This window comes from Thermomyces dupontii, assembly GCF_041956625.1.
Source record: "Thermomyces dupontii strain NRRL 2155 unplaced genomic scaffold VTN31scaffold_3, whole genome shotgun sequence".
Taxonomy (NCBI): Eukaryota; Fungi; Ascomycota; class Eurotiomycetes; order Eurotiales; family Trichocomaceae; genus Thermomyces; species Thermomyces dupontii.
This window is the reverse complement of record NW_027192309.1, coordinates 2,214,812-2,227,898: the sequence shown is the minus strand read 5'-3', so window position 1 is coordinate 2,227,898 and position 13,087 is coordinate 2,214,812. Positions and strand designations below refer to the sequence as shown.

Here is a 13,087-nt window from a genome sequence, read left to right as displayed (position 1 = left end):
CGGTTCTTCAGCGTGGTGGAGGAAAAGACTACTAGATCTACCTTGAGAACGACGCGGCCGGCGCACTGAACCAATGGGCCGAATGGGGGGTGCCTTGTGGATGCCTCACAGTTACACAGTGGTCCGGTACTTTCGACGATGCAGTTGAGATCTCTGTAGCTACTATCTATCTTTCTCCCGGCTATTGCAAACTACCTATTATATACTGAGTATTTCTTGTCGCTGGGCGCATCCTCGCTGTTTCTGCCTCTACTGCGAGAGCCTGGACACTCAGGCAGACATTGCTTGCACAAGGACCAATGGGCTTCCCAAGGCATAGGTACCTACAGGCAATCATTCCACCCAGCATGCAGAGATCAAGCCCAGATACAGAGCAGGTTCATCTTCAAAGAATCCTGGATGCTCCGTGCTTTGTACAGCGTTCCCATAGCAGCCTCTTTACTCCCTTGTCCGTGCCGCCGCCGAGCTCAGCCTCATGGTTGCAGAGCTTGCCAGCCGCCTCGAGTCTTGACTGAGTCTTGATATGCGATCGCATCACATCCGCCGCTATTCTTAGCACTCCGACGCCATTCCGAAGCTCGCAGATAACCCCGCTGCAAGCCCAGTCCATGCGTTCATGCCGCCTCTCCATTCAGCTCCTCCTCCCACCGCTCTTCAAGTGGGGGAGATGAAAGCCCTCGCTGCGGAAGGCGGTCATAAGGTCACGTGACTCCGGGATAAGGGGGCTGGTCCCTGGTCTGTTTACAGCCTCCTCGCTTTCCCTCCAAGCTTGTATTATTGTCGTCCGGCCGTCGTGTCGCTGGCGCATTCCGTTGTGCTTAGAGCCGCGAAGAAGAAAACGTCCGCCCCGGTTGTTCGCGCTTTTTGCTCCCCCGCGGCCGCTGCAGTTGGGCATGATCTAGCTGGTGTAGGCCCGCGTGCTGCGCCGCCTGTGTTTCACCTTGGGCCCCAACAATTGCGATTTGGAGCAGTGTTCCCAGCCTCCCTCTCGCCGCTGATCGACAGAGTGGCCTTCTGTTGTTGCTTGTTCCGAAATTGCTCGCCCTCGATATCTCTCCCGTTCCGCCGCTTCCTCGTCCCCCCCCTCGTGTTGGTGTGTTGATCCCGCAAACCCCTGGGCCGTACGTCGCCCGAGGCCCGCTGGACTGGATGATTGTGGATATTGGTTGCTATTTTGTCGCGGGAAGCTCTGCTGAAAGCGCTCGTTCGTTTGGTCGTCGCCGGGCCCCTCTGTGACGGGTGGATGGTGTGAAGGTGTCTGATTCGATTGTCATCTCCCTCCAAAACCCAGAGCAGCCCTTGCTCGACGCTGCCAACCGCGAGACCAACGTTCTTTTGCCCTGGTGTTCTCGTTGATGTATCTCTTTTTCGTCTAGAGAGCCCCTATCAGCCCTCACGGCAATCCCACATCCTTGGTCGCTGATAGAACTCCTCCATCACAATCTCCTGAGGCACTTGGCTCGGTCCTCACTGCCCATCATGCCGACAGATCGCGCATTGCCAGACATTTTGATGCCTGGCAATGCCGGCTCCGGCAGTCCTCGTACATGGCAGAATCCTAATCCTGGAACCAATTCCCAAACACAATCGCCTGTATCTCCCATCGAGGGGATCGGATCCTTTGACCCTACAGCCATTCCCGGTTCTCCGTCGGCCAACGCCTCTTATCCCTCTCGTGATGCCCCTCCGCCCGAGAGTCGAACAATGGGTTCCCGCGAGCTTCGTGACCCAGAGCCGACCGATTCGCAGGAACCACCGCGAGACCGATCCCGCCCCCATCCCCGCACCTCGACGAAGTCGCCGGGCAGCACCACTCGTTTGTGTAAAGAATGTGGTGAGCAGCTCACTGGGCAGTTCGTGCGAGCGTTGGCAGGCACCTATCACCTGGAATGCTTCAAGTGTCGAGTACGTCACATAGGCTTTGATGATCCTGCATGATCGCGATTCTAACGCTAGGTGCAGGACTGCGGTGACATTGTCGCCTCGAAATTCTTCCCGGTTGATGCGGAGGACGGCAATGGTCAATACCCTCTGTGTGAGACGGACTATTTCAGACGACTAGATCTCCTCTGCTATGCATGTGGCGGCGCTTTGCGAGGTTCATATATCACCGCGCTGGACCGGAAATATCACATCGAACATTTCACCTGTTCCGTCTGTCCGACCGTGTTTGGGGCGCAGGACTCCTACTACGAGCACGAAGGCAATGTCTACTGCCATTATCACTACTCGACGCAGTTCGCGCAACGATGCAATGGCTGCCACACTGCGATATTGAAGCAGTTCGTCGAGATCTTCCGTAATGGTCACAATCAGCATTGGCACCCGGAGTGCTACATGATTCACAAGTTCTGGAACGTCCGTCTGGCCCCCACGGGTCAGCAAGTCGAAGACAACCAGCCTAATGTGAATGCATCCGAGGACCAACGCGAACGAGTGCGACAGCAGGAAGATATGATGGAAGAGAAAGTCTACAAAATCTGGAGCACACTCTCCGCGTTTGAAGAGTCATCAGCGGCATGCATCTCCGACATGCTTTTGCACGTGAGCAACGCCGCCTATGTAGATGGCGTCTACGTTGCAAAAAAGTTCATTGGCCACGTCGAGATCCTCTTCGAGGCCATTGACCGACTAGCCGTCCAGTTCAAAAATCACTCAATGAAGGGTATGTGACGATTCCGTTCGCGGTATTCTGGTCCTAGCCTTCAAAGCTGACGCGGTGTGCAGATTTGGCATATGGTCGCGAAGCAAAACTCCTCTGCAAGAAGATCGTCGCGTTCTTCTCGCTGCTTTCCAAGTCCCAGGAGTCCGGACAGCGCAAGCTTGGTGTCACGCAGGAGCTGCTGTCGCTGGTCACTGGGCTGGCTCACTATCTCAAGCTGCTTATCCGGATTGGTCTGCAAGGTACCCTGAAGCTGGAGCGAGAACGAAATGTGACCGAAGGGCTCCACGAGTTCCTCGACCATCTCGGAGACCGGATGGAGGATCTGAAGGCAGAAGAGGGCCAGGTTGACCTGATGAAGGACATCGCGGGTCTGGCAGATCGGTACTCGGACTGCTGCGCAGGCTGCAAGGAACCGATTGACGATGCATGCATTATTCTGGGCGATAGGAGATGGCATTCCAAGCCTCAGCACCTGGCGTGCGCATCCTGCCAGAAGGATCTAACCTCTGATTTCTCAAATGCCCTGTGGAGCGATAGAGAAGGTCGCCCGTTCTGTTCCCAGTGCGCTGGCCGCGTTCCCGACGCTCGGGGAGGGTTTGGTCAGGTGACCAAGCTCCAGCAGTACGTGTTCTTGCTCCGCGTCGCGCTGGCGAGGCTACTATCTGTCCTTCGATCCAGCGGAACGCTATCTCAGACAACAGGTACGATTGTTCCGCCAAAGAGTCGTCCGGCAAGTGCTTACGGAACATGCAGATGATTTGGGTCTCAACGAACGCGGGGAAGCCCGCGGAGGGTCAACTGGTGACCCCGGCCGCGAGCCGCCGCACCTATCCCGCTCTCGGACGCAGATGTATAAAAGCTCATCCAAAACTGGGACGAATGAAGGCAACTCCCTGGAACAAACCGTTGGTGAAATGCGGCGATTGCGCTCCATTCGGAACGAGCGCACGGTTTCCACGACGTACAAGAAAGCGCGTGCGTCCCGAATCATTGACGGCCCTGAAGGGAGAAGTGTCCTGCCCGGCTCCTCCGGCGCCGGGGAAGCCGGTGAGCCGCGAAACCAGGAACTGCATATCGTGGAAGAGAAAGATGCGAATGCGGACCAGCCAAGAGACGTCACTCTTGGCAATCAAGACGCCCTCACTCTGGACGACATCCCACGAATCGTTGCTGCCGAGCAGGCCAAGGAGCAGCGACCCAACGCCTATCGAAATCCCGGTCCCGGCGTCGCTGCGTCTGGGGATCGATCGGGAAAGCAAGTTCCCAGTCATCAGCGACAAGTCTCGGGAGCGGTGGAATCGGGCCCGGCCGAGGCGCCTCCACCGAAGACCAAGAAGTACTTTTCAGAGCTGTCCGCACTGGAGTATTTCATTGTCCGGCACGTTGCCGTGCTCTCTATGGAGCCGCTGCTCGAGGGTCATTTCAATCTCGAAGAGTTGCTGTCGCTGATCGAGTCGCGCAAGCCCACGATCTGGAACATTTTTGGGCGCGCCTTCAACAAGGATGGCAAGAAGGGTGGCAAGAAGAAGGGTGTCTTCGGTGTCGCTCTCGACTACCTTGTTGAAAGGGACGGCGCGGAATCCACGCACGGGGTCGGTCCGGGTGCTTTGCGGGTGCCGGCGCTGATCGACGACGCCGTCTCGGCCATGCGCCAGATGGACATGTCGGTAGAAGGCGTGTTCCGCAAGAACGGCAACATCAGGCGACTGAAAGAACTGGCCGATCTGATTGATAACAACTACAACCAGGTCGATCTAAGCAAGGAAAGCCCGGTGCAGATCGCGGCGCTACTCAAGAAATTCCTCCGTGAGATGCCGGATCCTCTGATGACTTTCAAACTGCATCGTCTGTTTGTCGTCTCACAAAGTAAGTTGGCTTCAACCGTTGGTTTCGGGGCGTCAGAACTGACATCGTTGACAGAAATTCCGGATCCTGAGAAGCAGAAGCGGCTGTTGCACCTGACATGTTGTCTCCTACCCAAAGCCCATAGAGACACGATGGAGGTCCTCTTCGCGTTCCTGAACTGGACGTCATCCTTTTCCCACGTGGATGAAGAGTCAGGGAGCAAGATGGACATTCATAATCTGGCGACAGTAATGACTCCCAACATTCTCTATCCAAGTAACAAGACAGCGACCATGGAAGAGAGTTACCTGGCCATCGAGGCGGTGGCGTCGCTGATCATGTATAACGACACGATGTGTGAGGTAGGTACCTTGGAATCCTATTTCGTATGGACAATCCTCTCATGATTTCGATAGGTCCCCGAAGATCTTCAGTCCATCCTGAACGACACCAGTTTCTTCAAGGACAATGCGGACATTACCACCAAGGATATCCTGAAACGATACGGAGACTTTGGCAAGGGAAATGTCGCGCAAAGGATCGCCCAGCAGAGCTCGTCCGACCAAGGCGGTGGGAGCTCCGGTGCGATTCGAGGGAACAATTCTCCGGCCATGGCACGCATCGAGTCCGATCCGTCCCAGGCGGCTGCCTGGCAGATGCAGAGCTCAGTGCGCCATGTGCAAGGGTCGGGAGGACCGTCGCATCCACCAGAGCCGTCCCAGTCCGACGACCAAGGCCGCGATCGCAGCGCCAGCGAAGGTCAACAACCTGAGTCCCAACAAGTGCCCTACCGGGCCTATGGCGGGGGGCCAATGGGAGTCGCCAGCTGACTTGACTTGTTCCTCATCGATCTCTTTCTTGCATTCAACAGCTTTTACTGTGGTTATGACCTGGAAATGCTTCCTTTTGTTATTTCTCCATCTAGGGGTGTTGAGACTTTTGATCAGAAAAGCCAAAAAGCTCCGGGGCGCTCTTGATCTACTTCTACTCCTCGACCCTGTTTCCCTTTTCTCAATTTTTCTCTTCCCGACGACGCTGTGCATCATCATCACCATCATCCATCCATAGGCCTTGCATGCATATGTATCTCTCTACCTATTAACTACTACCCATTCGCAGTACTCGTGCTATCGCTTCTACACGGTCAACCGATTCTTTTTTTTTTGCATGTCCGTTTTTTTTTTTTTTTTTTCTATTGTTTCTTACTTGATTCCCGCTGTGGTATTCTTGGTCTTCTTCATTACCTATATCCTTAGGTTCATCTATTTGAATTGATAACCATCTTACTACTTTCATGCCGAAGAGCTCGTTTTCTCTTACCTTCCCTTGATGGTTGTTTTGGTTCTCCTCATATCTACCTACTCTGTAGGTACCTATCTTTTTTTTCTCATTCATAAGGGTTTTTACCGACCCATTTGATCGGATCGCATCTTTCTCGTGGGCCATCATAATAATACTTAGGTAGTGGATACTGAATACGAATTTTGTGGTTTGAAGAGGACTTTTACAGACTGGATGGATAAAAAGTACCTATCTATTATTGCATATATTGATTAACAGCAATCAACTCAGCATCCATTCCGAGTTCGCCCCAGCCACCCATCTAAACGCCTACTATACACCAGGGCTTATAATAAGGTACAGTAACAAAAGGTCCTATCGAACAATCGCACCCCCGGATCTCCGTATGATTACGGTCTAGATTCTCGCGGAAGATAAACAAACAAAAAGAAGACAATCACACCCGACGTCGCAAGGTCCTCCCTGTTGAACTCGCACTCGTTGACGAATCGACCGTCTGCTGCTTGCGGCTCGTCGCAGTCGCTGCCGCACGCTTCGCTGATGCCGCCGGGGTGGGTGCCTGGCTGCGACTATTACTACTAGTTGTGGTGGTGGCGGTGGTCTTTTTCGCCCCGACCCGACTGGCACTTCCGGGGGCGGCGGAGCGCTTGCTGGTAGCAGCAGCCGTAGTAGCTGTGGAAGCAGCAGCCCGCGAAGATGACGACTTGACGATCGTCGTAGCGGTGGTATTTGTTGAGGACGTAGTGCTAGTACTCGTGGCGCGCTCGTGGCGCGGCACGGCAGGCGATTTCGCGGGCTGTCTCGTAGCAGCTGCGGTTCTAGAGGCGGGTTTCTTCGTCTGGTTCTTTGTCTGTGATTGTGGTGTTGGTCGCGTTTTCCGGGGGGATATTGGGCTGGAGGTCACCCCTGCGGCGGAGGATGTATCCTTGCCAGCGGTGCGCGCCCGCGCACTGTCGATCATGGCTTTCAGCGGGCTAGATGGTTTAAGTGGTGATACAGGCCGCGTCAAAGGCGGATGTTGGCGTGGCGTCTTGGTCGGCGATGCCGTGAGTAATGGCGATTGCTTGTATGTGCGCGAGTTGTTTGATTTCGGAGAGAGCACCTTGGCCTCGGCGTCGCGCATCACCTGCGACACCGCGCGCGATGGGCCTGCGCTCGCAGGTCCAGTCGGGGCAACGGGGTTGCCGCGACGTTTCGGGTTTTCGAGTGGGATGGGTGCATCCACGGCAACGGGGGCATTTTCCTTGTCGGAGTAGATTCCTTCGCTGTCCGAGTGTCAATCACGCCGTCCCTGAAGAGAGCAGAAGTCATGACATACCTAGTCCGAATGCGATACGACGGTGCCTTGGCTACAATCGACGGCACGGGATCTCTGGGAATCACCGTTTGCTTGCCAGTTTTGGTCGGCGACGTGGGTTTCCTGGTTCCCGCGGGCTGCGTGGATGCGGCCATATGCTTCTCCAACAATTCGCCCATCGTCATCTTCCGTAGTGCCATTGGAACCCGGTTAATTCGTCGTTCAATGCGCGCTCGCAGATCCTGCACCTGAAGGGCATACTGCATGCGAAGTTTCCTTGCTCGTTCCGTGACTAGGCGAGTGTCAGTCTGATGTCAAAAGGGAGGGCACGGAGGCGCATACTTTCTAGCTGTAGATTGTTAATCAGCGCCTGTTTCTGGCTTCGAGTAAGCTTTAGTTTCTTTCTGACAGGGCTCCCGGTCGGGGTCGTCGTCTGCTCGTCGTGGTCGAAGTGCAATGATTTGCGCTTTCGCGACTCGGTGGCGGCCATTGTTGTGAGGCTGGCCGGGGGGGGAATACGCTCGAGTAAAGAATTTGCGGCGTTTCAAAGGTGATCGGAGGTGGTGAGACGAATTATTCCTGAAATGCGCTGGCAAATCGTCGCGTTGCAAGTGACACTTGGTGAGCGCGTCGGGGTTTGCCAGTGTGGAAGCTGAAAGTAAACAAACTCTAGTCCTAAAACGGTTAGCTCACTTTTAACTATTCTAGGTGCCTCAGGCATCTAGCAGTCGGCAGTCAGCATACGTTACGCCAGTGACGACTAGCAGTTCAGAGCTCAAGCCTTCGCATCATCAGCTCGGTTGCTTCATTGTTCCTATTTTCTGACCATTTAGATACCTTCCTCAGGGGCTCTCAGAAGTAACTTATTGCAGAAGTCTCTAAAAGTGGTATCCGCCTGAGCTTTACTCTCGTCAAGATGGCGTTGGAGGCGACGATGATCATGTGGGTGCAACCTTCGACTGGGAAAGCTCGTCAACTGGAGACTGACATATCTATAGCGTTGACAACAGCGAGCCGAGCAGAAATGGCGACTATACGTAAGCAATCGTGTGGACCGTTACGAAGATCGCCGCCTTTTCTAACTCCCTCCAGCCCAACACGATGGCAAGCACAGTGCGACGCCGTCGGTGTCATCCACAGCGCCAAGATGCGTGCAAATCCGCAGTCCGCCGTCGGACTGATGAGAATGGGCGGCGACGGTCCGCAAGTCCTCTCGACGTTCACGTCCGACTACGGTACGCTGCTCTCGGAGCTACACAAGACAAGGATCCATGGCACGGCACATTTGACGGCAAGTATTCAGGTTGCATATGTAAGAATTACGATTATACGAGTTACACCCGACTGGCACGGCTGACTGGCGGGCCCCATTAGTTGGCGCTCAAGCACCGATCCGAGAAATCCCAACGACAACGCATCATTGTATTCACTTGCGCTCCCATCCCCGAGGATGAGAAGACGCTTGTCAAGTTGGCCAAGAAGATGAAGAAGAACAACGTGTCCATCGACGTCGTGGCCTTTGGTGACTTGGATCCAGACACAACAAAGAAACTGGAGGCCTTCGTCGAGAATGTCAAGGGCGGAGACGGCTCGCATCTGGCCATCATCCCGCCCGGGCCGAATCTGCTCAGCGAGGAGCTCCAGATGACGCCCATCCTTGGAGGAGACGGCACCGCGCCGGCGCCAGGTGCCGGTGCGGACGCATTCGGATTCGACGAGGCCGCGGAGAATGACCCGGAGCTGGCGTTCGCCCTGCGGTTATCGCTTGAGGAAGAGCAGAACCGGCAGGAGAGGGAGCGACGGGAGCGGGAGGAGCGGGAACGCAAGGCCGCCCTCGAGCAGATTCCGGAGGAAGGCGGGCCGTCCAAGGAGAATGGGGACTCATCGCGAGACAAGGGGGACCAGGGCGGGGATAAAATGGACACGGCATAGAACGTGACAGCAATTATCGCGAGCATTATGATTCTATTGGCGCCATGATGTACAATCGTCAGCTAATCGTGCTATGGCAGATCTCTATGGTACCCAGTTCGTATAAAAAACACGAAAACATTACGGGCCCTAGAAGAGCTCCGGGCTAAACCAATCCTGCATCACGTCCTCCCGCGCAGCCATGTCCCCAGATGCCTGTCAAACGCATCACAACGGATGGGCATCTCCAGCTGATAGAATGGATTCTTCATGACATAGTCGGAATATAGCTCATAGATCTTGCGCATGACGGTATCCACGTTCTGCATCAGCGGGTCGGTGAAGAGGAGGAACTTGGTCCCGGTCAAGGTCTGGAAGCAAGTCAGGCGGAACTTGTCGGTTTCCAGCACCTCGATTCCAGTTTTCGGTACGCCCGGATTGGGCGTCGTGTACGTGGTCGTGGGCGTAGACGTGCCGGAGCCGCTGCCACTGTTGACGGGGATCTGCGGGGTGAGAGAGCGTGTGATCGCATGGACACTAAGTTACCCGACCAAATTAGCTTCTGGAGGTTGAACGTGAAGGGAAAGAGGGGAACTCTTTTACCCATGAAAGGTGCCTGCGAGGACGAGGTAGTCGTTCGTGGACAGTTTTTGGAGCCCGGCCTGGAACTCTCGGTGGTAGATGAGACCACCAGCCTTGTTGATGATGATGAGCGCAAAGACCGGCCTATTTTATTTGAGTCTCTCGTTAGCTCGGGCAAGAAGCTTGATGGCGAAGCTAGCTGACGTACATTGTTCTTTCTTGGCCTGATATTTTCTAGCCTGGAGAACCTTTTGATCTCACTCGCTCTTCGCGGCGGAGAGCGACCAGTTTTCAGCGAGATCGCATCGCCGTTGCTCTCGTCCTCCACGACCAGGCCCCAGTGCGGTTGTTATTTCCTCGTCTATCAAGCACTGCCACGACCTGACACTGCAGACAGCCCTTCAATTGTCAAAATCATCGACCAAACCTCTGTCAGGGACCCTTTCCACGTACGGAGTACTCCGTACTCTGGACTCCTATTGGATGTCACGTGTTCGTATAGTGGAACCAATGATCACGTGAGTTCTGGGATACTTACGAATAGGTACTGTACCTAACTACGGAGTACTCGTACATACCCTTCAATTCTCGGATTGCGGAGTACGGTGTAGTCCATACTCTGTACATACAGAGTATGCGTTCCAGATTTGATCTATCCAGATTTGATCTATCAACCTAGTGCAAAGTTGTGCCCTCCATAAGCCTCGGAGAACCTAAGGTAGGTTAGCTGATTTTGCACTCGCCATTGCGGAGTTGCAGGTCTGCTGGTAACACGGCATATAACTCCCTGCGAGTAATTTACGAATAACAAACGAGCCATCACGAGTCAGTTGCAGAATGAAATCGTACACACCCCATTCTTGACAGCGATATGAGCATACATACTCTTTCATACAACTGGATTGACGCGGTGCGACTACCTATCTGACGGGAACATGCTTGCGAACTACGAAACCAAGCCCACTGTAGTTGACGAATCATTTGAAAACTGTGCCTGGGGCCCGAGGGCAAGACAAGCAAGTGTAAATTACCGGTACTTATACGGTAACTACGGAGTACTTAAACCGGCAGTTCGCGCTAACTCTTACTAACTAAACGCGATGCAAGCCGCTTGTTGGACCCCGGTCATGATTTTCCTCAGAACATCCAGAGATCAGTGCGAGTACAGGACATTCAAAGACACCCTCGCACACAGCCAATGCTTCTGTCTGGATTTATTTTTCTGATGCAATCCGGTTCGCAACGAAGTCCAAGGAGCGAGTTAACCGTCGAGCAGGGCCCGTGTCTGCGAGTCTGATCGCGACTGCGAGAGACTTCAGACTCAAGTTGACGATTCTTGAGAGCCTGGTTCTCAGAATTTGGTCCTTGCAGGGATTGCTTCGCCGGTGCAGGACTACCTGGGTGATTGGATTATTCGGGTTGGCGCAGAATACACATTTTGCTTTACCACAATGTTCGGATCAGGTCAAGATTATTCCAAAGAAAATTTGTGAGAGTGTTGCCTGAAAGTCAGAACGAACGGACTTCTTCGTCTGGTCGAGCCAAGGTGCGGGAGTTCATCCCCTGGGAAAATCTTCAAGTTAACTGGATTTCAGCTGCTTTACTTGCTGATCGCAGTTTGACTCGTTTGATCCTACAAGAGGGGACGATACTCGGCGATTTTGGTCTAAAAATGTCCTAATGACAATCGATTAAAATGCAATGCATTTCTCTGCTTTGCTCTGGAATTCCAGGGCCATCAGCGGAGTATTATTCCTAGCTCCCCCGAACGTGCGCCCATGCCATTCCCGAGGTGAGAGATCGGCGATCGCTGATTGCACATGGACAGCGCCTAAATTGGATGGCTGACCAATCGTTCGTGGGGGTCATGTCTGCATGTATTTGCGCCAGCCGTGGCGCTTGCATAGGAATTTGCAGACAACAAAGAACTTACTCAAGCTAACACGAGTGAATCCGATGGCATGGCATGGTCGAGTGTCTCTGAGTTTGATCGCCTCAGACTTGTCACCAGGGGCTCGGTACACTGCCCTGATGATTCAGAGTTTGCCTAAATCTGGCCCGGGGGTACATCCTGAAATGTACCACTGTCCGCAGCACTGACAAAGTTTGACCGGGGTAACAAGGCAGCAGACCTGGAACATCTTCCTCTTGATGCAAGCGGCTCCGAAATGTCCATTTCCTCCAAGTGTCTTCTTTTCTTTTTTTTTGTACTTGGTACAAAGAAAAGTCATCGAGACAAGGCGGTCTGCACCGACACGATCGAGGTGGAGTGTACATAGATCTTAATTGTTCGATGCGACTGTCATAGGTTAGCCCCATAATGTACATTCTTGCGAGGGTATACACTGATTTGATAACGCCATTTCCCTTCTTCGGAAAAGTTGATGGAGCGAAGACTCGAAGAGCGGATATCTTCAGCTCTTGTTGGACGCATTAAATAAAACGATCTGCCGGATCGACCCGAAAATGAGGACAAGGTTCTGATTTTCCCAGAACTAATCGTGATCCTTGGTAACATGAAACTCTTGTCTAAGTGCGAGACTTTTCTCCTCGAGCTTTGTTCCTGTCCTGCGGAGAACAAATCTTGAGCATTGTCGCCGGAAATCGGCACACTGGCCAAAATAAGGGGCCCGCAGGGAAAAACACGAGAGAGGAAAAGGAGAGGAACCAGACAGGTTTCTTGAGCAAAGTAACTTGCCATCACTGTTTCATGTCCCTTGCCCTCCTTTTTTTTTTTTCTGTGTCACTCTGGCACTCTCTCTACGGTTTATGCTGCACGAGTTTTCTCCGGAGAAGAGACGTACACCATGCAGGACGATCTCTCTTGACTGACAGGCGCCCACACACGCTGATTGGCGCGTCGCACTACTTGTACACGACGGTTATCCGTCCTGGTATTCTACAACTGTAGGGACGATTCCATTTCTCTCCTCCTCTCCGTCATGGGCATATGCAGCAATGACCTTCTGCATGCGACGACAGAGGCTCATTGCCACCGGGCAATCGTAACTGATTGGGGGAAAAATATGCGGTAGATCATCGACTGGCAACCCGAGCAGCTGGATTGGTGGTTGTGTCTGGCGCCCCAGAGATCTGGACACTATGGAGCGAAACTAGGACTAGTCGAACAAGGATCACGATCTATGCGAACCATCTCCCACGGGGCCTGAAATCGTTAGCCCTCTGGACGGTGCCTTGCGTTGGCCCATACAGAGGCTGAGAAGACTACACAGCCACTCACCAAAGCCTCTCGTTGCGGCTCTTGACTAGACACAACCCCGTCCATTCAAGCATCACTGCTGCTCAACCCGACAGAACGGAGCCTCTGGGGTTTTAGGTTTTTGGGAGACTAATTAAGATAGCGCTCGCATTGCCCCTGGTGTGCCAGTTGTCCATCGTGAGGGCTGTGATTGAGTCCCGCCGCCTCCGTTGTATTTATTCCAGAGATTTTCTTCGATTCCAAACTATCATTACTTCACACTACT

The 13,087-nt window shown here is 53.6% G+C and overlaps 4 protein-coding genes across 4 annotated transcripts; 2 read left to right on the top strand and 2 right to left on the bottom strand.

Annotated features, from left to right (window-relative positions):
- Positions 1-1,479: 1,479 nt before the first annotated feature.
- On the top strand, positions 1,480-5,340 carry VTN31DRAFT_4297 (uncharacterized protein; the record flags this gene model as incomplete). Its single annotated transcript, XM_069404669.1, has 6 exons — positions 1,480-1,905; positions 1,963-2,665; positions 2,728-3,366; positions 3,419-4,531; positions 4,586-4,872; positions 4,927-5,340. The coding sequence occupies 6 exons, from the start codon at positions 1,480-1,482 to the stop codon at positions 5,338-5,340; spliced, it is 3,582 nt and encodes a 1,193-aa protein (XP_069261620.1).
- Positions 5,341-6,248: 908 nt separating this feature from the next.
- VTN31DRAFT_4296 (uncharacterized protein) lies at positions 6,249-7,599 on the bottom strand (the record flags this gene model as incomplete). Its single annotated transcript, XM_069404668.1, has 3 exons — positions 6,249-7,077; positions 7,131-7,401; positions 7,452-7,599. The coding sequence occupies 3 exons, from the start codon at positions 7,597-7,599 to the stop codon at positions 6,249-6,251; spliced, it is 1,248 nt and encodes a 415-aa protein (XP_069261619.1).
- Positions 7,600-8,025: 426 nt separating this feature from the next.
- On the top strand, positions 8,026-9,041 carry VTN31DRAFT_4295 (uncharacterized protein; the record flags this gene model as incomplete). The annotated part of the gene is made up of 4 exons (XM_069404667.1): positions 8,026-8,051; positions 8,108-8,146; positions 8,202-8,421; positions 8,484-9,041. The coding sequence occupies 4 exons, from the start codon at positions 8,026-8,028 to the stop codon at positions 9,039-9,041; spliced, it is 843 nt and encodes a 280-aa protein (XP_069261618.1).
- A 161-nt stretch (positions 9,042-9,202) lies between these two features.
- On the bottom strand, positions 9,203-10,495 carry VTN31DRAFT_4294 (uncharacterized protein; the record flags this gene model as incomplete). Its single annotated transcript, XM_069404666.1, has 3 exons — positions 9,203-9,557; positions 9,624-9,746; positions 10,488-10,495. The coding sequence occupies 3 exons, from the start codon at positions 10,493-10,495 to the stop codon at positions 9,203-9,205; spliced, it is 486 nt and encodes a 161-aa protein (XP_069261617.1).
- Between the last annotated feature and the right edge of the window lie 2,592 nt (positions 10,496-13,087).